The sequence below is a fragment of the Lacerta agilis genome, chromosome 1 (genome assembly GCF_009819535.1).
Source record: "Lacerta agilis isolate rLacAgi1 chromosome 1, rLacAgi1.pri, whole genome shotgun sequence".
In the NCBI taxonomy this organism is placed as follows: domain Eukaryota; kingdom Metazoa; phylum Chordata; class Lepidosauria; order Squamata; family Lacertidae; genus Lacerta; species Lacerta agilis.
The window spans coordinates 77,599,644-77,622,451 of NC_046312.1; the positions used below are offsets into that span (position 1 = coordinate 77,599,644).

The following is a 22,808-nucleotide window of genomic DNA, read 5'->3' on the forward strand; positions in this document are numbered from 1 at the left end:
CGTCATCGAACAAAGGAATGGCCAGTCTATATCAGGCATGGCCAAACTTGGACCTCTGTGTGTTTTGGGACTACAACTCCCATCATCCCTAGCTAACCTCCCTGTTCGTCTTGGTCCAGCTGACGTTAAAAGGGGTGGGGATGCAACGTCCTCTTTAAGATTTAACTTACAAAGGCTGCAGCCAATAGGCGTCGTCTATCCGTATAACCCGCCCTCTCTGCGCGTGAGCCGCGATGTTGCTGCGCTGTAGAAGTGGTGAGAAGGCGCGCGAGGGGGCGGGCGCTCGCTTCGAACGCTGAGGCGCGCGCGGGCGGAGTGCGTTCTGTTGTGTTGTTTTTAAGAATTCAGGCACTTACCGTGCAAGTTTTAGGTGTGCTCCCTGCAATATGCAGGGTTTGCCGTTTGCCTCTTTCTGGGCAACCGACGGAGAACTTAAGTTAAAGGAGAACTTAAGTTTGTTTCCTTGGGTTTGCTATTAACTAGCAGGCTTTGAGCATTTTCCTCTAGCTTTGCTCGACTCCTTTATCATGGTAGGGAGGGAGCGGCTTGTGCTCATCCTCTTTTCCCTTCCTTATACTGTACAGGTATTAGCCAGGAAGCTCTCTCCCCATCCCACCCCTTGCAAGCAGCAAAGGGAGCTCTGTTCAAAGGAGTTAAACAATTTGCGAACGTAATGGCGCTTAATCTAACTCTTCTAAAAAGCAAAACCTAATCAGGCTAGTTGAAAAGTAACCGTTCCTAACCGTATTGAAAACCCGGGCAGCGTTTGCTTCCTAGTTTCTCCCTATTACTGATTTTGCATGATGTAAGTTGTTTAACATTACATATGTATAAGTTGATGGTTACTCTTCATTTGTCTTGCTGGTATGTTAGCTTTCTCGCTCAACTGCACTTTCTGTAGTAAGACTCTCAGACAAGCACGTTTGTAAGAAAATTGGTTGACTGTCAATATTTGCTGCTAGGAGGAAATCCCTATGTAATCAAATGCAGAATGCAATGATTAATGCATTTTTCTCCTGTTTTAACCAGTGCCATGGCAGAGGCAGGAGGCCCCACTCATCTTCTAGATGTTTGTAGTCGGAAGTTCACAGAATTCTTGTTCAATGCTGAACATAAATGCTTGGTGTGGTTGCGGGAAATCGAGGACGAAGCCCTGAAGATGTTTGATAGGTAGGCTTAGGCTTTGACCCTTGAATCCCAGGCATCTTATAAAAGGGGAAAGTGACTTTTTCCACCAGTGCCATAAGCTCTGCACTATTCTTAAGAGATTTAAAAAAATGTAGAGTACCAGACTGCTTGGAAGGAAACCAAGGCTGTCTCTCTGGCATGTGGGTTTTGTTTTTGTTTTGTTTGCTTTATTCTGCTCCTGGCGTAAACTGGGTACGGTATTTGCATCAGAAGTTTAGGACTGACTAAGGGGCTTTTCTGCATGTGGATTCAGTGGCTGTCGCTGTGATAAATACATATGAATATATTATTCTTTTACTATCAACTGGCTGGTGTTGCAACATGTTCTGGCCTGCTAGAATGTCAGTATAATTTTTAAGATTTTCTTCAGAAACAGGGACCAGCTTATGGTATTGAATCCAACTAAACTTTGCTGAGGCTGGACTAGACCTATTGGGAGCAATGCGTTAGTAATGTCCATTAATTTCAGTGGGTTTACTCTGAGTATGCCAAACATTGAATGCAACTTGCAATCTTTATTTTTGATTTTGGTTCAGTTCAGTTATTCAGTAGATTGTTTTTAATAGCAACTTCAGTGCTGAGCCTGAGCTGATGCCCAGAACGCCTTCTCAAAAGAAGTATCGGAAGAAGAAACGATCTTCATGTTTTAAGGATGAATATAAAGAACTAACTAGAAAAAGGTATTGCAGTCAGAGGTCACAGTTATCATGTTTTTAGATCTTCATCTATGTATTTAAAAGAGCTATATCAATTCTATACTTGCCTAGGACTGAATTATAACTTGCTAAAGTGGTTGTCCCCAGGTTTTGCTAATATCATGTTCCTCTCTCTGTTTCTAGATTATACTTGTCAGCCTGCACCATACAATGCTTAAATCAAGCCTTAGTTTTACCCTGTGCTGGGCACCTGATAAGGACAGTGACTATTCAGTGGAGTAACCTATTGTTACAAAAGCCCAGTGCCTGCCCCTCTCTCTGTTAAGCAGTGGCAAGAGTGCATGGCACCACAGGCGCACATGCAAGGTCTGTGTCCCTTTGGAGAATAGAAGACACGGTGGAGACTGTTGTGCTTTAAGAAATAGGGTTTATTCACCTATTTACACCTTCAGCCTGCATGGAGGGAGTCTAGATCGTACAGCATGGCCCATGGCATTGCAGACGACCTTTCTTCCCCTTCTCTAAGATGGATCTCAGCCTTACTTCCTCCTCCTTCTGCCCAGAAGCCCCTGTTTCAAAACTCCCCTTTCCTGGCCCCTCAAACACACAGTTGCCCTGGCAACCATTGTGACATCTGACTCCCCAGGCCAAAGGATCCTTCTGTGGCCCCTCAACACCTTTTTGTAATTCTAGCAGGTCTCCTCTTCTCCTAGCCAGGCTGGTTTACATAAGCCAGCCCAGGAATTCCTTTGCAGCTTGCATTCTCCCTCCATACCACAAATAACCAAAATCCTAGCATTTATTAATTTCTAGGTTTATCCTGTCTTATCACACTACAAAGAAAATGGAGAGATTTGGTATGGTCACACTCAATTCTAGTGGAAAACAGCTCTGTGGAATATCTGAAATTTGTATCCCAGTTTCTGGTGCCACCCTGTGGCTTAACATAGAATAAACATATATTTTTAGATTTTTTTTTAAAAAAACCTTTATAATAAGTTTATTTGCTTGTTTCTCTTTTAAGACTGTCTAGAAGACGAAGCAGTGTAAAGATAGTACCTTCTCACTGTCTGTCCCCATGTGAAGAGAAACTGAAAAAACTTGATGTTGGGATGGCAAGATCCATGTCTGGTTTTACGGCCTGCTCTGTTGCTAAACCAACTTCAGAAGTACAGTGTGACGAGTTGACTATGTATCCAGCAGGAGGCGGAGCACTTGGTACTGACTGTAGCCAAAATAGTGAATTATCAGGAAAACTGAATGAGGGGATGAATGGAGACCCTGAAATCATCACTGTGGGTTCAAGCGGCTGTTCAGTTGATAGGGCTGGGGCTATAGAGGCTGCAGGTGTTGCAAATAGCTCTGCGCTGGTGCCGACAGACACAGCTGATCCGGAAAATGCAGAAAAAGATGCAGTCAGATCAATGAGTACATCCACTCCAAACACATCTTTGAATGAAAAAGCAGTGTGTGAAAGTGAAGACTTTCCTGCCCAAGAACTAGTTACTAATATGGTGCCCGACGGAGAGTTTTCCCGAGGGTTAAAGAACAGCACTGGAACTGCTGCAGACTCTCAGTCAGGCCACCCCCCTCCAAATAGACCTCGCAAGAGCAGGCGGGTGTCCCTTGCAGAGAAATACTCACTGGCCAACAAAAGGAAAAGCATGATTCGGAAATCCATCCACAAGAGTGTTGCTAAGAAGAAAGCAGTTTGGGACTCTTCATCTACCTCTAGCCAAGTAAGCTGTAAGTAAAGACAATTGAGTTCAGTTCTGGGATGTAAGGCTCTACAAGCTGTCAATATGTAGCCTTAAATTTGTGACATATGGGAAAGAAATTGGCATCTCCAGTATGCTGCTTATATAGAAAGTACAGGGTCACTTCCTAATTGCAGCGCCTTCAAAACTTGATAGCTAACCCTAGAGCCAGTGTGGTGTGGTTAAGAGCGGTAGACTCGTAATCTGGGGAACCGGGTTCATGTCTCCACTCCTCTACATGCAGCTGCTGGGTGACCTTGGGCTAGTCATACCGGTACTTCTTTGAAGTCTCTCAGCCCCACTCACCTCACAGAGTGTTTGTTGTGGGGGAGGAAGGGAAAGGAGAATGTTAGCTGCTTTGAGACTCCTTCGGGTAGTGAAAAGCGGGATATCAAATCCAAACTCTTCTTCTACTTCTTCTTCTTCTTCTTCTTCTTCTTCTTCTTCTTCTTCTTCTAGTACACCCAGTGTATTTGCCTTCTTTTTGCAGGCTAGGAACTACTCTGAAAAGTACATGGTATTCCTTAATAGTTTGCACCTCACATCTCCCCTTAACTAACACTGGTTTAATGAAACCTGTGGCATACTATGCTCTTTGTCATGCACAGTGAAAGTGCTGGATGAAGACAAGTACCGGTAGCAAATGGGCTGGTATGTTAATTCTGTCCAAGAGAGACATACACGCACATACACCCTTCACTGTAGCAGAACTTGTTGATATGTTTAAGGCTCTTCCTCTTAGACTGACAGAGTTGCTAGTGGAAAGGAGAGAACCAAACCACACTTTTACCCTTCAAGCATTTGTTCAACTAATGGTTTTCTTTAACTTTTTTATTGTCCAGGCCACAATTCCTTTGATATATTCATGGATGATGAAACCAGCAAACATAGGTGAGCAAGCTTTAGCAAATGGACAGAAATCAAAGCCCTTTGGAAGATTCTGCTATAACTTTAACTTTAATTTTTTTAAAAAAAAAAAGTTTAAACAAACAAATTTCTGACCAGTGCCATTATTGAGCACTTTATTACCGGGGGTTGCTAAAATGGAAATAACAGAAATATGTTCTTCTTTTAATTCATTTTAAATGTTAACATTATAGCATAGTGATGTGTTAGCACTATATCTTTCATTACAACAAAATACCAAACCCAAAATCATCCCTACCTGAAAAATTGTCTTTTGCTAATGTGTGTTGAGCATCAAACACCCTACCCACAGCAGCTATGCCATGCCCTCTAGTATGGATGGATCCTAGTGGAATGTACACTGAAGAAAAATACTCATAATGTGGAAAATAAGTGCGGTTCTGTCTGTAATTTACAGTGGAAGAGCAAAGACTGGGAGCAGCCTCAGTCTCAAGGCTCTGTTGCACTTTGGTTCTTGACCAAGGTCACAAGTGGCAGAGGGAGCTTTTGGTCCTAATTGACAAGAAAGCCCTAGTTGTCTGGCCTATACTCCTCGCCTTCCCAGATTTATGTGGTGATCCGATCCTTAGCACAGGAATCTACTGGTAAAATGTCCTCAGGGCATAAAGAGGTACATTGCATACATATGTGTTGTGATATATGCTTGAATGGTGCTTATTTAACACTTTGGATGTGTTTCTGGCACACTTGACTAAAGGAGTGGTCATTGCTCTCTTGGCAGCTATGAGGCTCCTAATGTATAGCTTAAAGTCATTTTACGCCAGGACTGGGGAACCTGTGGACCTCCTAAGGTCATTGCAACATCAATTGCAACCAGCATTGCCAGTGGTCAGGGATGATGGGAGCCAGAGTCCAACAACCTGTGGAGGTCTACAAGCTCTCCATTCCTGTTTTCCACTGTCCACTTGAATATCAATGGCTCTGCAAAAAGTCTTTAACTTTCCTTGGAGTCTTTTGTTCAGTTTAAACTTCTTAAGTTGCACCTTGAAGGGCATAAAAAAATAAACTGCTAGACGTGGGGACATAATACGCTGTTATTTCAGCTTTGTTCTGTCAGAAGATTCAGCTTCTGTTCAAGTAGCCTGTAAATTGTTCCTCAAAAATGCCTTAAGGTTTTAATCTGCTCATGCAGCTGTTGTTTTGATATCTGTCGGGATGGGTAACGCTTTGTCAAAATGCCTCTCCTTAGGCCTTTTTTGGCGCAGAATGCTGAAACTGGTGAGGTAAGGTATTGATGAGCTATCCACTGGGTTACACTGGGTGAATTGACTGCTTTTTCCTTGCACCTGCTTTAGTTCAAATCACTTTCCCTCATAATCTTGTACGAATCTGTTGGTTAGATCAGAGGACCGGTCAGTTAGTTCTGTCAGGATGACTGGTGATAGATGCTTCGTGTTAAAAGGCATCCAAACAAAACTTAGAGACTTGTGCAAAATGCAGAGGAAAACTAAGTGTTGTATCTGTTGGGTAGAGAAGTAAATTAGGGCCTTAGACATGAGCCTCTTGGAGGTTCCGAGTCTTAACACGTGTATGTGATCTTGGGAAGTTTTTATTTGCCACCCGTGTTTTCTGTTTTGGGTGTCAGATTAGACTTGTAAAAGTATCTCATTGCAGGGACTTAGGTTCTTGTGTCAAGATAGAACTATCACCCCTTGTGCAACTGAACAGACGTTATCCATCTTAACTAATGCAAGTAATTAAGTCTGTACTGCTGGCTGCTACTGTGTTGGGATATTTTTCACCTTAATTTGCCTAAACAAGACACCACCACTGCTATATTATGGAGGGGCATCTCAGTCAGTAGAGCATGAGTCTCTTAATCTCAGGATTGTGGGTTAGAACCCCATGTTGGGTGATAGATTCCTGCATTGCAGGGTGTTGGACTGGATGACCCTTGTGGTCCCTTCCAACTTTACATATCTCTGACTCTGTGTCTTCTCTAAGCCAGGTAGGCTCAACTTACATGACCACACTGAACCTTTTGCCCAAATATTTTAGCTTTTATGTGGAGGAAGGCTTTGTTTAGGGGAGCAATTGAATAAGCATGCCTTCTCTCCTTACTGCCCCATGACACCACTGCCAGTAGCGCTAGTCTAAGAAAGTTTTGTTTGATCTTCTAATAGTATAAACTGATCCTGAGACTCCTGCTTCTGGTGTTTGAATATTTCCTTGAGTTTGGTTGGGTTCCCTCACTGGGTGCTATATGGCTGCTTTCTTGGAAATAGTCTTTTAATATTTCTATCTCTTTCATCTTTCTTCGTGAAAAATGGCAAGTGCTTATTTTACTGTTTGTGTGAGTTGGACCATGCATTACAAGTAGGTCAGCATCACAGAAAGCTACCCACATGGCTATGCTTGCATGTGTTGCTATATAGGAGGGCACTGATGCATTGGTTTACATCCGTTTTTTCTATTCAGTTAGGAACTTGAAGTTTACAGTTATTTTAATATACTGTAGAGCCCTGAAATGGGATCATTCTGAAATAGGATAAATTATTTGCATCTCCTTTTTCTACAAAGTTACTAAATGTAGTTATGAGTTAATATCTTTTAGTTTTGGGGTTTCCCACTGAGGTTTTGGGACAAGCTTTCATGCTTATTTGCACTAACTAATAAAAGTTACAAGGGATGTGGGTGGCGCTGTGGTCTAAAGCACTGAGCCTCTTGGGCTTGCCAATCAGAAGGTCAGCGGTTTGCATCCCCGCAACGGGGTGAGCTTCCATTGCTCGGTCCCAGTTCCTGCCAACCTAGCAGTTTGAAACCACGCCAAAAAGTGCAAGTAGATAAATAGGTACCGCTTTGGTGGGAAGGTAAACGGCATTTCCGCGCGCTGCTCTGGTTTTGGTGTTCCGTTGTGCCAGAAGCGGCTTGGTCATGTTGGCCACATGACCTGGAAAAAACTGTCTGTGAACAGATGCCAGCTCCCTTGGCTTGTAAAGCAAGATGAGCGCCGCAACTCCAGAGTCGTCTGCAACTGGACTTAACTTAACTGTCAGAGGTCCTTCACCTTTTAATAAAAGTTATGCATGTGCTTCATCTAGGATTCAGCTCGCTCAGCCTTATGGAAGGACTGTCACTCTAGTGTTAAAACATTGTTTTTTCCTATAGGCTTTGAACACACTACAAAATATGGCTTGTGCTCTGGGTGCACCTAGTCTGAATATTTGTTGCACTGTGCAAAGTCCAGTTCTGCTTGAGATGCAGCAAGGGGAATCATGCAGTAAAGGTAAAGAGCTTCATGCAATCAAAGCTGCCTGTGCAACGTAGGACTTTGTGAAACAAATGAAATTAGAAGTTGCCATCGAGCCACTATAGCATTGTTATGAATCATTTTCTTTTTGTAAAAAAAATCTGTTTTTTTTTGTTTTTTTTTTTAGAATTTTAATTTTATGGGTTGTGTTTCCAAGTTTAGAATAAAGGAGAACTGTCATATAAGTTAACCTGCATAAATGCTTAGCATCTTGTCCTTCCAATGGAAAGGACCTTGCACAAGAGACCTGAATCATGGTATACTGTTACTATGCCTAGATTAGCATTGTCTAGAGTACACGTTGCACCCATGGTACGATTTCCACCTAAGCTTAGCTGCCATCAGTTGAGGGTGGCTTTTGTGATACTGTTTCAGAAAATACCCTTCATTGAACTAATTGTGCCTTCTCTACAGAAACAGCTGAAACTAAAATTACTGACACCCAGGTCTGTGGAGCTGACTATTCAGCCCAGAACTGTCCCCGTGAGCAATTGCAGAATATACGGTATGTTTTCATTTGGGAGCATAATCTGGTGTGGCCTCTTTTTTCTTTTCAGCTTTGATTTAATCCTCATCGGTATCCAGTCAATGCAGTTACCAAAAGTTGTTTCAGGTAGAAGGAGTTCTCCTGGAAGGTATCATGATGCCTTGTGTTAGGGATTGGTTACACAAGTACCGGTATATCTGATGAAAGCTTATCTTTTTTCTGGGAGATGAGTTCTTCCAGGATGGGTCCAGCCAGTGAGTCAGATTCTTCTCTCTTTTCTTATCCCCCCACTCAATGGGTCACCATTGGCAGGTGAGTCCACTTAGAAATAGTATGCAGTCCATTCTCTTTACTGGAAAAAGCTCCAGAATGAACATCTCCTAGTACAACTAACAGATCAGAGGAAATTTGGATAGTTGGGTAAGCTTAACACGTGTTATATATGTTGACACAGAATTAGAAGTGTCAGGCAAAATTTCGCTATCATGAAACCATGTGGCATAACAGTATACAGTTGTACGTTGGATCCATAATGCCTTGGTACTCGGACGTTTTGGCTCCCAAATGCCGCAGACCCAGAACTAAGTGTTCCTGTTTGCGAATGTTCTTTGGAACCCAAGTGTCTGACGGGGCTTCCGCAGCTTCCAATTGACTGCAGGAGCTTCCTGCAGCCAATCGGAAGCCGTGCTTTGGTTTCCGAATGTTTTGGACATCAGAACAGGTTTCCGGAACTGATTCCATTCTACTTCCAAGGACAACTGTATATTCCTGAACATGTTACTATATAAAGCTGTTATTTTACTCTAATCTGAAGAGTCTGAATTTTTGGATTAAAAAATATATAGGGTTTTTTTTTTTTCTTTCTCGTGTTTGCTAGGTTTTTGTTTTGTTTTGTTTTTGTGGTTTCCTCTGTAATCCCTCTCCCCCTCCCCAGTTTTCTTTGAGCTTCACTGGAGAGCTTATAGGGCACCTTGACCTCTAAAAGGACATCGAGTAAGAGGCCCAAAACCTTTTGATCCTGCTGAATCGTTGGGAGTCTTCAGATCTCTGACAACAAGGATAATTTATGTAACTGGGATTGCTATGTATACACTTCATGCTCTTTTCAGGAGCCAGAGTTATAAACAAGCGATGGATGAACTGCCTGCTGCCCAGCACACACAGGATGAGGGTGCTTCTCTTCCTAGTCACAAACCCACATCTCCTGCAAACAAGCTCTTGCCCTTATCTGGCCCAGGCAAGGTAAGTAAACGCCAAGGACAACATAATGGCGCTTTTCTGATGCCACAACACTGGCCAGCCACCAAGAACATCCATACTCTTCCGACAGATCGCACGGCCTTTCAAAAACTTCTTCCAGACAATACAGAAGAGCCAGCTACTCAAATCCCCAGGGTCTGCAGGCCACAATAGTGTCATGAAAAATCTCATCAAACGTGGCACCCCCAGTAAACCTACCTCCAAGGTAAGTTATTTCCCCATCTTGGGTTTAGGAATAATAAAAATAAGAAAAAAAAAAGGTGTCAAGGATGCTGCTCAAGTTAAAAGTCTGCTACACATTGAGTTCCTGGCAGCTGCAGTTACCTTGCGTAGCAGGGCTAAGGGACCTCTGTGTGAGACCTTGCAGAACTGCTGCCAGCTGGATTGGGTTTGGTGAACTAATAGTGTGGGCTTATGCTTCCTTCTATCACACCGAGAGATGTGAGGTTGGGGCTAGGACTGTCATTTTGTAAGTGGCGTCGTGGGAAATGTCCAGCACATACCAGCAAGAGAAGTTTCTTCCTCCACTTGTGCATGTGGATCCGATTGGTCTGCCTTACTCTTGCGGAAACCAATTTGGGAGGTCACTGGCCAGACCAAGCCATCTTCTTCTGCCTTTTGTCCTATCTGAAGCATGGCTGAAGTCTCTTCAAAATTAAGCTTGTTGGACTTCCCAGCTTTGGTTTGGTTTTAATTTAATTCCCATTCCTGTTGTGGAACTTGGGATCTTTGATAGCATTAAGGCAGCAAATGGGGATTTATTTGCCTCATCTCTCTATTATTGCTGATAAGGTAAATAAGTTACTTGCTGGTCCCTGGTGCCATGTTGCATCTTCCCACAAGCATTTGCTTTACTGAGGCAGAAGGAACTGTTATTGAATCACTCTAATGAACTGGTTAGTTAGCATTTAGACTTCATGGAAACCAAGTAACTTGTCTTTCCTTTCCTTTTCATATTCATCCTACCAAAGGGAGAATTTGTTGTAAGTAACTATTTTTCTCATTTTGCGGCCCGGGAGTAATTTTTTTTTTTAAAAAAAGACTTAACTGCCCTAAATGCGCTACCCAATTTAGCTGCATATGGATCTTTTCAGAAGGGTTGGTGTTTCACGTACCTAAGTACTGCTACACGTACTGATCTGGCTTTAACTTGTGGTAGTGAGGTTGGTGAAAACATTGCTTTTGTTGGCTAGTGGGTCAATAATAAATAATAATAAATAAATAAATAATGGTTGCCGAAACTGGAAGTAGTCTAAACTTTCTACGCATCACAGGAAAAGGAGCGACAGCGTCTTGAGAGTTTGCGGAAAAAGCAAGAAGCTGAGCAGCAGAGAAAGCAGAAAGTTGAGGAAGAAAAAAAGCGGCGACTAGAAGAGATAAGGCTGTAGGTAGCTGTTCACCCTCAGCCCCGTTTGGATAACTGTGGGCCATTCACCTAGATAAGTCCAGCCTGCAGACTAAACTAGGCATGGCAGGCCATTAAGATAAATTACACCACCTTTCCCAAGTCTGGCATATGTTGCAGCTAAAAGGAAGAAGGCGACTCAGGAGTGCACTCTCTGCGAGGACCTGATTCTTCCTTTGCATTGCCAGCTTGAATTCAAGCTAGGGAAGAATCGGCAACCTGGTGGCATCAGGTGATGGGCAGGTGGACCATAGGTGGCCTGTGGGGGGAGGTCATGCCAAAGGAAGAGATACCGCTCTTCAAATATGGCAGGACGTACTGGTGTAAACTCTTCATAGCACTGAAAATATATTTCATCTATTTGGGGTGGGGAAAACTGTCAATCACCTGAGATCGCTATGATGTCAGATGAACCATTTTTCCTTGGTGGTACAGCATGCTAACAAAGGAAAATTGAAGTCAAGCAAGGCTTGCTGCCTTTTTTGTATTATGTTGGAAGCTTCCCAGAGTGGCTGGGGCAATCCAGTCAGATGGGCAGGATATAAGTAATAAATAATGATAATAAATAATAAAGTTACCAGTGATCAACTGGTTGAAGCCCTGCTTTCTACAAGGATTGACAGCACTACCAAGTTCCCCATGGGGAGCTCTATACTGCAGCCACTTCCAGCGGGCTGATTGGCCATGATAACAAGCTTTCCTTGCTAATGAACAATTGGGAGTGCATGTTAAGGTTCCCTGTGGCACATTCCCTGCCGGCCCCTTACCTGATACCACATATCATGTCAGGTATGGCTGGTGGACGTGGTTTTGGGAAGCAGCATTGCTTGCCATGTTGGGGCTTGTGCCAGGCCTATCCTCTGCTATAAGTACACCTGTTTCTCAATATCTCACAGAAAGCGGGAAGAACGGCTAAGAAAGACACTGCAAGCTCGAGAACGGGTGGAGCAGATGGAGGAAGAAAAGAGAAGGAGAATGGAGCAGAAGTTATCTCAACATGAAGAAAGGAGTGAGAAGGTGGGAGATGGTCCCATTTTTTCCCTAGCCTTTTTATGGCGGTCAGAGTATGTAAGCGGATTCCTATTGTTTTGTTTTTGCATTGTTGTTTTTTATTTTTGTTATTTTTGGAAAATCAAGAAAATGTTATTTTTTTTTTAAAAAAAGACAATTCTTAACTGGAGGAAATGTCAAATATATTCTCTTAACATTTTGTGGTTCAAAGTAGTTGGCATGTTATATATATATATATATATATATATATATATATATATATATGAATTCCGTCCCCCCCCCTCCTCAGATACTATATGAATTGTTATTCAGTATGGTCTAGAGGTCTGAAATATGAAAACTAAAATACAAAAGGATCTTTCGCACAGGTGCGGGAAGAGAAAGTAGCAGAGGAAAAGACCAAGAAAAGAATATCTACTAAGAAAACGGGCGAAGCAGAAATGCGAAAACAGAAGGTGCTTCAGATGGTGAGCACTGTATTGAATGTCAAGTGAAAGGGTGTACAGAAGAGAATGAAACTGAGGCGGAGGATTAAGCCCTGCTTGCTAGAGACTGAAATAGTCAAACTCCTGAGCAACGTCTGATTGCAATCCTGAAAAGTGCATTTGCTGTTGCCTGAAATATCAAACAAATCTTTGAAAGATGAAGATGCATTTAAATCTCCGCGGACCTGTTGGTTCCTATTAACAAAGCCAGGCCATAAGGAGTTGTCAGAAGGAGTGAGGAGTGAGCAAAATATGGAAGGACTCTTGGTGGTGAGAATATGTAGGTTTTTAAAACCTACCCGAATGTCTTTGCATCTAGCTTCCTAGCATTCGAGTGGATAAGAGGTAATACCATTGCCACATGCCCTGAGATATATTAAATGCAAAATCCTCCCAACTCAGGCATTGCCTTCTGTATCTCCTGGGGAGCCATGAAAAAAGCACTCAAGTCCCACTGTGGTTTTCGCTGCAGATATATGGGTGAGAATTGAGAAGTATTGTCTGAACTGCTTGGTTTGTTTCTAAAGCATTCTGCTTGACTATTTAGTTGTTGTTTTTTATAAACCTTGTTGTTACAATAAAACCTCTTAATACAATTCCTGTTATGAACATAAGGAGCAGTTAAATATAATGGGGCAGAGTTCTCAATGTTGCACTACAGGGACTTGGCATTTCCCCGCCTGCTCTTCCTGTTTATGGTGGGTGCTGATTCTGTACTCCTTGTTTCAGGAAGAAGGCCACAAACTTCGAGAATGGAAGACCGTTGGAGAAATTAAGAAAATGCTGGAGCACAATTGCACAAAGCAGGGGAAAGGGTGAGGACTTTGCTTCCTCGGTTACAAGGTTGGATGACCCTAGGACACTTGATGGAATGGTGTAGATGCAATTCTGATGACTCCCAAAATTATGTGTAAAAGGGCCAGTTCTAAAACCATATGGCTTTCTTTGGGGTAATATCTACATTTTGTAATTAAGGGAAACTGCTTAAAGCTGCAGTCCTAACACACACTTGCTAGTTATCTAGTCGCAAGTAAACATGTTTATGTATGCTCTCCTTTCACTTTTTAGACACCATGGACAGCATGATAAAGATAAATTGGGGAGACCCCTGGAGCTAGCAGTAGTTACAGAAGAGGAGGAAAATCTGAAGGTATGCCAAGGAATTGGAAAGCCAGGATTTGAAGTGGGGGTGGGCATAAAGCCCCACTTGCCAGCAGCTATGTAAACAAATCCCTCTGATTTTAGCAGATGCATTTTCAAAATGCAGGACATCGGCTTGTCCCTTGTACTGCTGATGGGAACTGCTTGAATTGAGTATTTGCTTGTCTGACACCATTTAAATTCTGTAAAGTGCTGTGTTAATCTTGTGCAGCTATGTTCCCACCATACTGAACCAGATTGTAAGTTTGTGCACATTTTTTGCACGATATGCTCTACAAGAGAACTGAGTTTACACTTATATTTGTTCTTTGGGGAATGGGATGGGTGTCTGGGGAATCACCCAGGGGAAAGGTAGCGATCACAGTTATGCTTCACTGATGATGGGGGAGCAGGCAAGAAGAGTTAATGGACTTATTAGTGGAGCATCTTAATGGATTTTTCTGAAAAGAATTTGAAGACCCTCTGCATCTTTACAAAAAATAGCTGCTGGTGCCTTCTAGCGAAGAGGCTACTCTACTAAATTGCAATGCAGTCTGGGTGAAGTGGATGGAATCAAAGACCATTGTAGAATGGTCAGCTAATAAATCTGATCTTGTTAATAGGATGAACAGAATTCTACCCACCTAGACGAGCTGCAGCAAGAAAAGAAAGCTATGCAGGTGGACACAGTTCCTGCTGCTAATAAATGGTTGAATATAACTGCCCAGGTAAGCGATAGATAGTTGAGGCCTGTGGTCAGATACTTGGGCTTTGAATTGGAAAGTGACTTGGATGTCCATTGGTATCTCACAAACTTGTGATACCTTTTCAGTAACTGAAATTAAAAGTAGTCCTCCGTTTTATGCTCTGATATATTCACTCTGTCTATGCCCTGAGCAGTGGTCAGACACAGTCCAAAATTGCCTTCTGTTGCCCCTCCCTTCCCTTTGCCTGTTAAGTAAGCACTTGGGGATGGGGCAGCGTCTATGTTTCTGCAGGTCCCCTCACATGTTGGCTATAGAGCAAGCAGTTGTAGTGCAGTGTATCCTTGCTAAATCACGCTTCGCGCATGTGCACAAGCGTCAAATCGCACCGCGCACCTGCGCAGATACGGTGCTTCAGGTTGCAGGCTCTTCACGTTGCGAACAGGCCTCCGTAACGGATCCCGTTCACAACCAGAGGTACCACGGTACCTCAAAGCATAAGTGGGGCCTACACTGATTAAAGCAGATAAAAAACAGCCAGGCGGTATATTGCCGAATGTGTTAAATGCCTCCAACTTGGGGACCTTTTATTTCTCTTCTCCCCTCACCCTACCAACACCTTCTAGCACCACCACTTGGCAGTCACTGGCATAGGTTTTTGAGTGAGTTTTGTGACCCAGATGCTGCATTAAGCATTTACTGAGGCTGTACACTTCCTTCCTCTTTGAAGGAGGCAAGGCATCGAAAATAACACTCTTGAATACATATTGGAAGAAACCTACAGCTGTTTATGCTGCAATAAGCGGTCATGAATTCTAAAGGTGCTGCAGTTCTGACAAATGAGCACAAGGGGGCATGAGGCTATGAAGAACTAAGCTATTTGACTGCTGTTATCAAAGAGTAGGAATATTTGCAAAGGGCAGCCCCTCCATGGCTGTAGCAAGTGCTTTTTTCGGGGGGGGGGGGGAACGGACGCATACCCCTAAACATTTTGTGAATCTTTGTACTTTTGTCCATTTACTGTATTTATTTTTCCCAATTTGAACTATAAAATGGTGATTTTCTTGAGTCAAAATGAGATTACCCCTAAACATTTTTTTAGGGGGGGAAAAAGCACTGGCTGTAGCACCACTATAGGAAGGGCTTAGAAGAAGCAGTACTTCTTCTAATACTGAGGGGATTACTTTGGAGCAATGGTGTCTCCCACCCTACACACACACGTACCGGTATGCTATTCCATTTAGCCTGGCAGCAACCAGAATGAGGGAGGTGGAGTTTCATAATCCCCATCTTGCCTTGTGAGTATCTGGTGTGCAGCTCCAATAACTCACAAAAGCGCAGGAGAAGGATTGATTACTTGAAGCCAGCAAAAATGCAGTTCAGCATTGTTCTGGTTAGACCTGGAGTTATTTTCTTTCAGCCAGTTAAGGAGGAAGCTGTGAGCACTATATATAGTAATGCCCTTGTGTGTCTATGAAGTCCTAGACTTTGTGGTGTTTCAAAGTGTTAGCGTGTTGGAACAAGCTCTGTTCCAGTGTATAATGTAACCGGCTGCTTTTGCAATATGTATATTCATGTATTCATTCTTGAAGTAGCTTCTCCCTGATGGCATATTGTAATAGACTAACTGGAACTACCAATCTTAATTTCCAGGAACTTGCATAGCTGGTGCCTTTTAGTACTGTGGCGCAGCCACCAGCATCTTCCTAGCTATTTATATTTTGGACTGTACCACCAATGGCTCAGGCCTGCAATAGCTCAAGGACCGCCTCTCCCTTTATAAACCAACCCAGCCTCTGCAATCATCATCTGAGGCCCTTTTTTGTGTGCCTTCTCAGCAAGAGGTCTGGAGGGTGGCAACACAAGAACAGGACTTTTCTGTAGTGGCTCCCTGCTTGTGGAATGCTTCCTCCTGGAAAGCTCACCTGGCACTGTCATTATATATCTTTAGGTTCCAGACAAAAATGTTTCTCTTCAACCATGCCTTGGGCTGATTAATGTGCTATAGCCTTTTAAATGTGTTTGGGATGGGTGTTTTTGTTTTGTTTTCTAACTATTTATTTGTGCATGTATTCTGTATTTTTATCTTGTGAACCGCCCTGAGACCTTTGGATGAAGGGCAGTATATAAATTTAATGAACAATAATAATATACACACATTACAGAAAATAAAATAAAAAACTTAAAGCTCATTAGAGCATCCGTCTTCCATATTAAATTTTCTAGGTATGGTAATCATAAGCTTTCCATAGTGATTAATGATCCCACAGGATATATCCACAGTGTCATTTGAGGTGTTTGCATAATAAGAAACTTGAAGAAGAAGGCACAGGTTGAAACGTTGGAACTGGAAGATGTGTAGCCAAAGAGCTCTGTTGGCAAATTGCTGCACCTGTAACGTTAACCAATCCATTCAGGTCTCATCTTTATTACAGAAATCTCCTGCTGGCCACTCTAGTCAAATGAGCCCTCAAGGTCTGAAAGGTACCAAGCCCCTCAAAGTCAACCACAATGACTATGGAATGGACTTGAATAGCGACGACTCCACAGATGACGAAAGCGAGCCCAGGAAACCCATCCCTGCATGGGCCACTGGTAAGAGTGAGTTTTCAGTGGCAGCAAAATGGCATCACTGGAATTACAGGGTTCTTGCTCAGATTCTGACGGTCCTCTCGGTTTTTGCTGGGTCTGTCCTAATACGTAAAATACATAAACAAATCTCTCAGAGCTCAGTTCTGCTACAAGACCCTGACAGTACAAGAGCCTTTACAGCGCCTCTACACAACCTTGCGGAGAGAGCAAAATCATTGTACGCTTCATTGCTATCTATGAGATGCTCTTTCTGGATGGTGGATGGTTGGTGGAAGGACCCTGAGTGAAATGCAAGGAAGGGAAGATCTCCCAGGGTGTGAGAGACTGGGAGAAGAAAGGAAAGCCCCCAGGTGAGAACCCTGTGTGTGACAACGGTTAAGAACTACCTTTGAGAAAGGACTCTGCACTTTCTTCTTTCTTCCTCTGTTTTTGTTTTTATTTAGTTTCTTGTATTGTGAAAAAGCTTTAATAAAATCTTACGGGGGGGGGGGGAGGAAATTCATCATGTAGCCAACTTGACCAGCTTGAAATATAATTTCTGTTCTACAGGCCTGCCTCTATTTGGTCATCTGACAAACTTGCTTTTTAATTCCTTTGGGGTATTTTGAATCAAAATGATAAGTGTGCTTGTGTGGTGGAGAATATTGGATAATTACAATGGGGTATTCCATATGTAGGCCGAGCCATAGCTAGATCTGGTAAATGCTGCAGCTGAATTGAGCTGCTGGCTAGAGTCCACTCATAGATTGGGTTTCACGTTCCCCCCCCACACACACACACGTAGAAGTGCTTCAAGTGGAGATGTGTTGCTACTTGAAGGATTACTCACAGAATAACTGCTTGTTTCCTCAGGTCTTCAGCTTAATGAAGCTGTTACATACCAATACTACAACCCTCCAGACATCAACAAGTTCTTTGGAGTAATCTTAAGTCCTAAACTAGAATCTATCTTCTATAAAAACAAGCCGAGGTATTTCAAGCGCACAAGTTCAGCTGTTTGGCAGTCTCCACCTCTTCCAGGTACCAAAGCAGCATTGCGTGCCTCTAACAGTATGAAGAAGCACTGAAGCTGTGTAGAACCACTTGTGGCGCTCAGCTGTTTTTTGTCTGCCATGTCTATGTAAAATGCATCTGTAAGGTATTTTAATGTTTTATATCTTGTGCAATAAAGGTTTAAATGCTGAAACTGTCAATAACTTTTTTTAAAAAAAAAACAACAACAAATAACCAGGGCAATTTTGCTTTGCTTGTTTTGGATGCAGGTGTTGACCAAATCTTCCAACTAAGATGAAGAAAGAGGTTGTAGTAGATTTCAATACTGCTGGGTTTATCTCTTCCCATTATGCCTTCAGGTCCTAACAGACTGTTTATAACTGTTTCTTACTTAACTGCACACCAGCACAAATGGTGAGAGAGAAAGAGGGCAGTTGAAAAAACAAACTGACAGTAGTTGGAATAACTGAACAAGTAAACAAATTGGCAAGAATGACGTGAACTGAATTCTTGCTCAGTATGAACCAAAGGGATCATTGCCAGACTAAACTATATTAATACTTTATGAGACTTCCTCTGCCTTTTTAAAAAAAGTGGATTTGGTCTTATGTAATTACTACCAGCCTTTAGTTTTAGCACACAGTTCCCAAATGTTATCCTCGCAGATTTTCAGTAGCCTTTTTTACCTGCCTAGATCAGAATGCAGATTCACTTCTTCAGAAAGTTAATTTCAGTGTGACATACAAAGGTTGCATGCATTTGTAGTCAAGTAAATAAAAGGCAAATATTTTGTTGACTTTCCTAGAAAGGCAATAAAACCAAGGAATGTTACAGTTCACATGGTTATTTCTGAAATTTTGAGGAGGGTGAAATCTGTCATATTGACAAAGGCAGTACATAAACTCACTTTTCAAGGCTCCGTCTAATGGGAGTATTGCAGTGACCTTGGCTTTATTTACATGGAGGTAGCTAGCTTTAGGGTTTTAAAGTGATAATTGCAACAAATGTTTTTTTTTTCTTATTTGAAACTGCCTCTGGGGGCTGCTGTATCAAAGGACAAGAAGTAATGCCCTTGTCCTGGTAGCAAAGATTTATCTGACATGAGGATGCCAAGGCAGTTTCCTTGAAAGAGACAAGCCCAGATCTGTCCTAGCAGGCATGTTCAGTTTCAATGTCCAAAACAGCAATTAGGCACAGAAGGTAGCTAAACATGATTTTGGTTGCTAGGCAAACCTTGATGAAAAGTTGTGAATCCAGGCTAATATCATATTACTGGTCATGCTACAGAAGTGAGCCTTGGGATTAATCAATCAGTTGGTAGCTAATTTTCATTGATTTATCTGTTTTGGAAGTAGGGGAGTCTATTGGAATTGTAAGTTCTCCAGCATTCTCTGTTATGCATGCATCTCCTCTGCCTAAAAAACCAGTAGCCTACTCTCCAGATTGTGGTTGCTGCCTGTCACAGACTCCTCTTGCACTAGCAACTGTGTGATGCTAGTAAGCAAAAGGAGCCAAGTGGTCCTTGTGTTGCATTGGCCAACATACTTCTACCCCCCTCCAGGGCAAATGCTTGCAAGCCATCCTATGCTACCAGGGATGTACACATGTACACCCCTGTCCTGGAGCAGATTTTTGCTGTTTTGAAGAGCAGGTGGTATCGACCCAAAGAAGAGATCTTACTTTTTCCAACTCCTCAATTTGCTACACTCTGTATCTGCATGTGGACTTAGAAAATTGAAGGTATGGCTATCAAATTGGCCTTGGAGCAACAACCCACTCATTCATAACAATTCCTTGTTTGAAGAAGTCAAAGTAATGTTCATGTCTTGTGTCAGAGGAATCTTGTCCCATCAGCTGAAATCTGAATTGGCGTAATGACATAACCAGAAGAGCAGGAAGGAAAAAGATGAATCAGTCACTATGGATTTTGAAAGAACAGCCCTTTGCTATATGACTGGAAACATATTTTTGTACAATGTGGTTTTTTTAATCCCATGAATCTCCTTTTACATCAGTAAAACAAAACAAAAACCTTTCATTCCCTTTGTTTGCATAAACTGGACCACAGAGGCTCACGTGTAATTTGTGCTTAATCTGCATTAAGACTGAAGGTGTTGAGTCAAGGCTGTTGATGGAATGTGTTTCCTTATTCTCTACTACTTACACAATTTTGGGTGAATAACAAGTGCTCAGTTGTAATGCAATTGAAATACAGTTTCTTTTGGAAGTCATTGGTAATGGCACAGGATTGGAGGTGCTTTGCTCCTTTTCCTAGAGCTGCTTTGAAAGGATGTGCACAGCAATTCTCTACAGGAGCACTGCTTCCTGAGCACTGAGTGTCCTTTTGCCAACCTTTGCATTTCCAAAGAAATTCTACCATTTACCCCCTAGACTGGTGTGTGTATGTGTGCCTTGCACCAACCCAGGCATGAAGGATCTGCCGGTCACACAAATGAGTTTCTGAAGAGTGGGATGTAGCTCTTTCCATCAACAACCACTTGCTAAACTGTGATAACTGAATTTGCAGCTCTTGTTCTCCCAAGCTGGGCTCCTCTGTGATTCTGTCTCCTAGTGATAATTACAGAGGGTTAGTATTGCTTCTGTGCACATGACTTGAGGAAGTGCTGCAGCATGAATGCCTGCCAGCCTAAGAGGGCCTTGACAAGATGTTAATTATGTCTGTCGGCTCCATAATATGATGAATGACTAATATCGCCTGATAAAAAACAATTTGATACCTAGCTAAAGTTTGTAATATATGCTGACATGTTCAGAAATGCATATGAAGATGCACACAGATGGAACAGTCAGTCCCTAAGGGGCCTAGTGCAACTACCCAGAAGCTCTCATTACAAACTGGCCAAGTGTGCAATAAGTCAGATTTGAATTCCCTACTGTATCCTATGAAAGCTAGTACAACTACACATTTATTTGGAATATAAGAGTGGAATAATGATTTTTGGTGAAAGATAGAAAGTAGTGGCTTTCTAGCTCTATTCCTAGGTACCTTGACATTTTTCTGAAGTTTATTGCTTTTGCTTGAAATCGTTTTATTTGGTTTTTATAATTTTATATAAATTGTTTTACTTGTTTGCATGAATGTACTGCTGTTACCCACCCTGAAACCATACAATGAAGAGCAAATAAATCTAATTTTTTTTTAAAAAAACTTTTTTGAGGGGGATCTCTGACCATCAGCTGATTTGTGGGGCTTGTATAGCTCTATGTGCAAAATACTCAAACCCAAGTACTGTATTAGTTGATCCTTGGGGCTTGCATTGTGCTGTGAATGGAGGTTCCCCATCCCTGGTGTTGGCAGTCCTTCAGCTAACCTGGTCCCACACCATTCAGGGCTTTAGAGGCCAGTACCAGTCCTTTCACTTGAGCCTGGGAATGAGTAACTAAAGTGGCTGATGCAAAATTGGTGTAATATGATCAAACTGTGTAGTTTGAAGTTCCATGCTATAGTTCCACTCTGTTGAACCCTCTATAACTGGAGTCTTCAATCCTCCCAGTTATTTATGAACAACGTCGTGTTTGTTTTGCTTTGGGGAGGTTACATGTTTGTTGGGGGGTTGTCTCTCTTTTGTCTCTTACTTGCTTTGGATGTGTAGGTGTTTTGTCTGCTACATAGGTGTTCTGAACATCACCAGTTTTTCTTCTGCAAAATGGGTATCTTGTGCCCTCGACAGTTTATTAGATTTCCAAATTGCCCCCTGACTCCAAAAGGTTAGGGGACTTTACAATATGTAAGGGCTTTAAGGACAAGGCACCCAAGTCTCTCAGCTGATTGACTGACATCTCCCACCCCTGCTTTTGTGTATCATCTAGCAAAGTGTTCCAAGCTAGGGGACTTGAAAGCTTGTTCAAGCCTCGGCCCTGTATACCTGAAGGAGCATCTCCATCCCCATTGTTCAGCCAGGACACTGACGTCCAGTTCCAAGGGCCTTCTGGCCATTGTCTGTGGTATTGGGTACCGTATATTATGTGGAACGATGTTTTCAAAATGATGAAACAAAATTCATCAGTAGACTCTGAGAATAGAGTTCTGACAGAGTTAAGTGTTATGATGAGATAATCCAGCGCAAGAGCCCTACCACCAGAGGAGTACTAAAATGTTTTAGCGTAAAGTATGTCAAACCTAGAGCAAACTGAATAAATAGGTCACGCTAGAATGTCCTGTAGTCTTGGCCCTTATCAATCAATAAGCAGCTACTAAAGAAATGTCCTTTAATTCCTTACTAGAAATCTGAGATTAGTAGTCTTCAGTCTGTACACCAAAAATTAACTTGGATTTAGCACACAACTTTACATTTCAGTGAGGAGTGATGAAGTCCCTTTTCTCTCCCTCACTTTGCCTCACCCCTTCCCAAAGAGGACTGCTGGCAATCTTCCCATAAACATTAGCCAAGGCAAAACAAAAAATGGCTCCTGCTCTCCAGATGTTGCTGAACTTACAACTCTCCTTATCCATGAGCATTGTCCACACGGTTGAGAGCCGTAGCTCAGCAACATCTGTTGGCGATTCCTGCATGACAGCTTATTCCAAAATAAAGGGACAGAACTCTGTTACTTTTTTGCATGTGAGACCCAGTCTTTTTTAGTGTTCATAGATTTGAGCTCTGTTAACCAAATTGGGCTCTTTGGTGTGACAAAGCTATCTAGACTCTGCCTTGGGTGGTTTGGGAAGAGTGTGTTTCTCTTTTCTCCTGATATGTGGGGGCTTTTTCTGCTCAGCTGCTGCTGGTTCCCCCCACCCCCTTGCATATTCTACAGCTGTTTCATTCCCATTTGTTTAACTTCTTTAAAAAAAACAAAAACCCCACATGCCCAAGTTGCAACATGCTGGCTTTCCCCTCATCACATGAAGTGCGTAAGTGTGGGTTCCTGAATGAGCAGAAATGTGGAATGGCCACTGTGAGCTCAGCTTTTGGGCATGGTTGTAGTACAAAA

At 42.4% G+C, this 22,808-nt stretch overlaps 1 protein-coding gene across 1 annotated transcript; it reads left to right on the forward strand.

The window, feature by feature from the left end:
- Positions 1-609: 609 nt before the first annotated feature.
- Positions 610-18,062, forward strand: LOC117050849 (inner centromere protein A-like). Its single transcript, XM_033156740.1, has 19 exons — positions 610-805; positions 1,030-1,170; positions 1,755-1,868; positions 2,869-3,590; positions 4,444-4,492; positions 5,718-5,751; positions 7,637-7,754; positions 8,193-8,283; positions 9,375-9,507; positions 9,596-9,730; positions 10,497-10,508; positions 10,800-10,909; positions 11,827-11,947; positions 12,310-12,408; positions 13,156-13,241; positions 13,495-13,576; positions 14,190-14,294; positions 16,706-16,865; positions 17,715-18,062. Exons 1-19 carry the CDS (start codon positions 801-803, stop codon positions 17,927-17,929), a joined length of 2,532 nt encoding a protein of 843 aa, XP_033012631.1. The 5' UTR covers positions 610-800; the 3' UTR covers positions 17,930-18,062.
- The last annotated feature ends 4,746 nt before the right edge of the window (positions 18,063-22,808 follow it).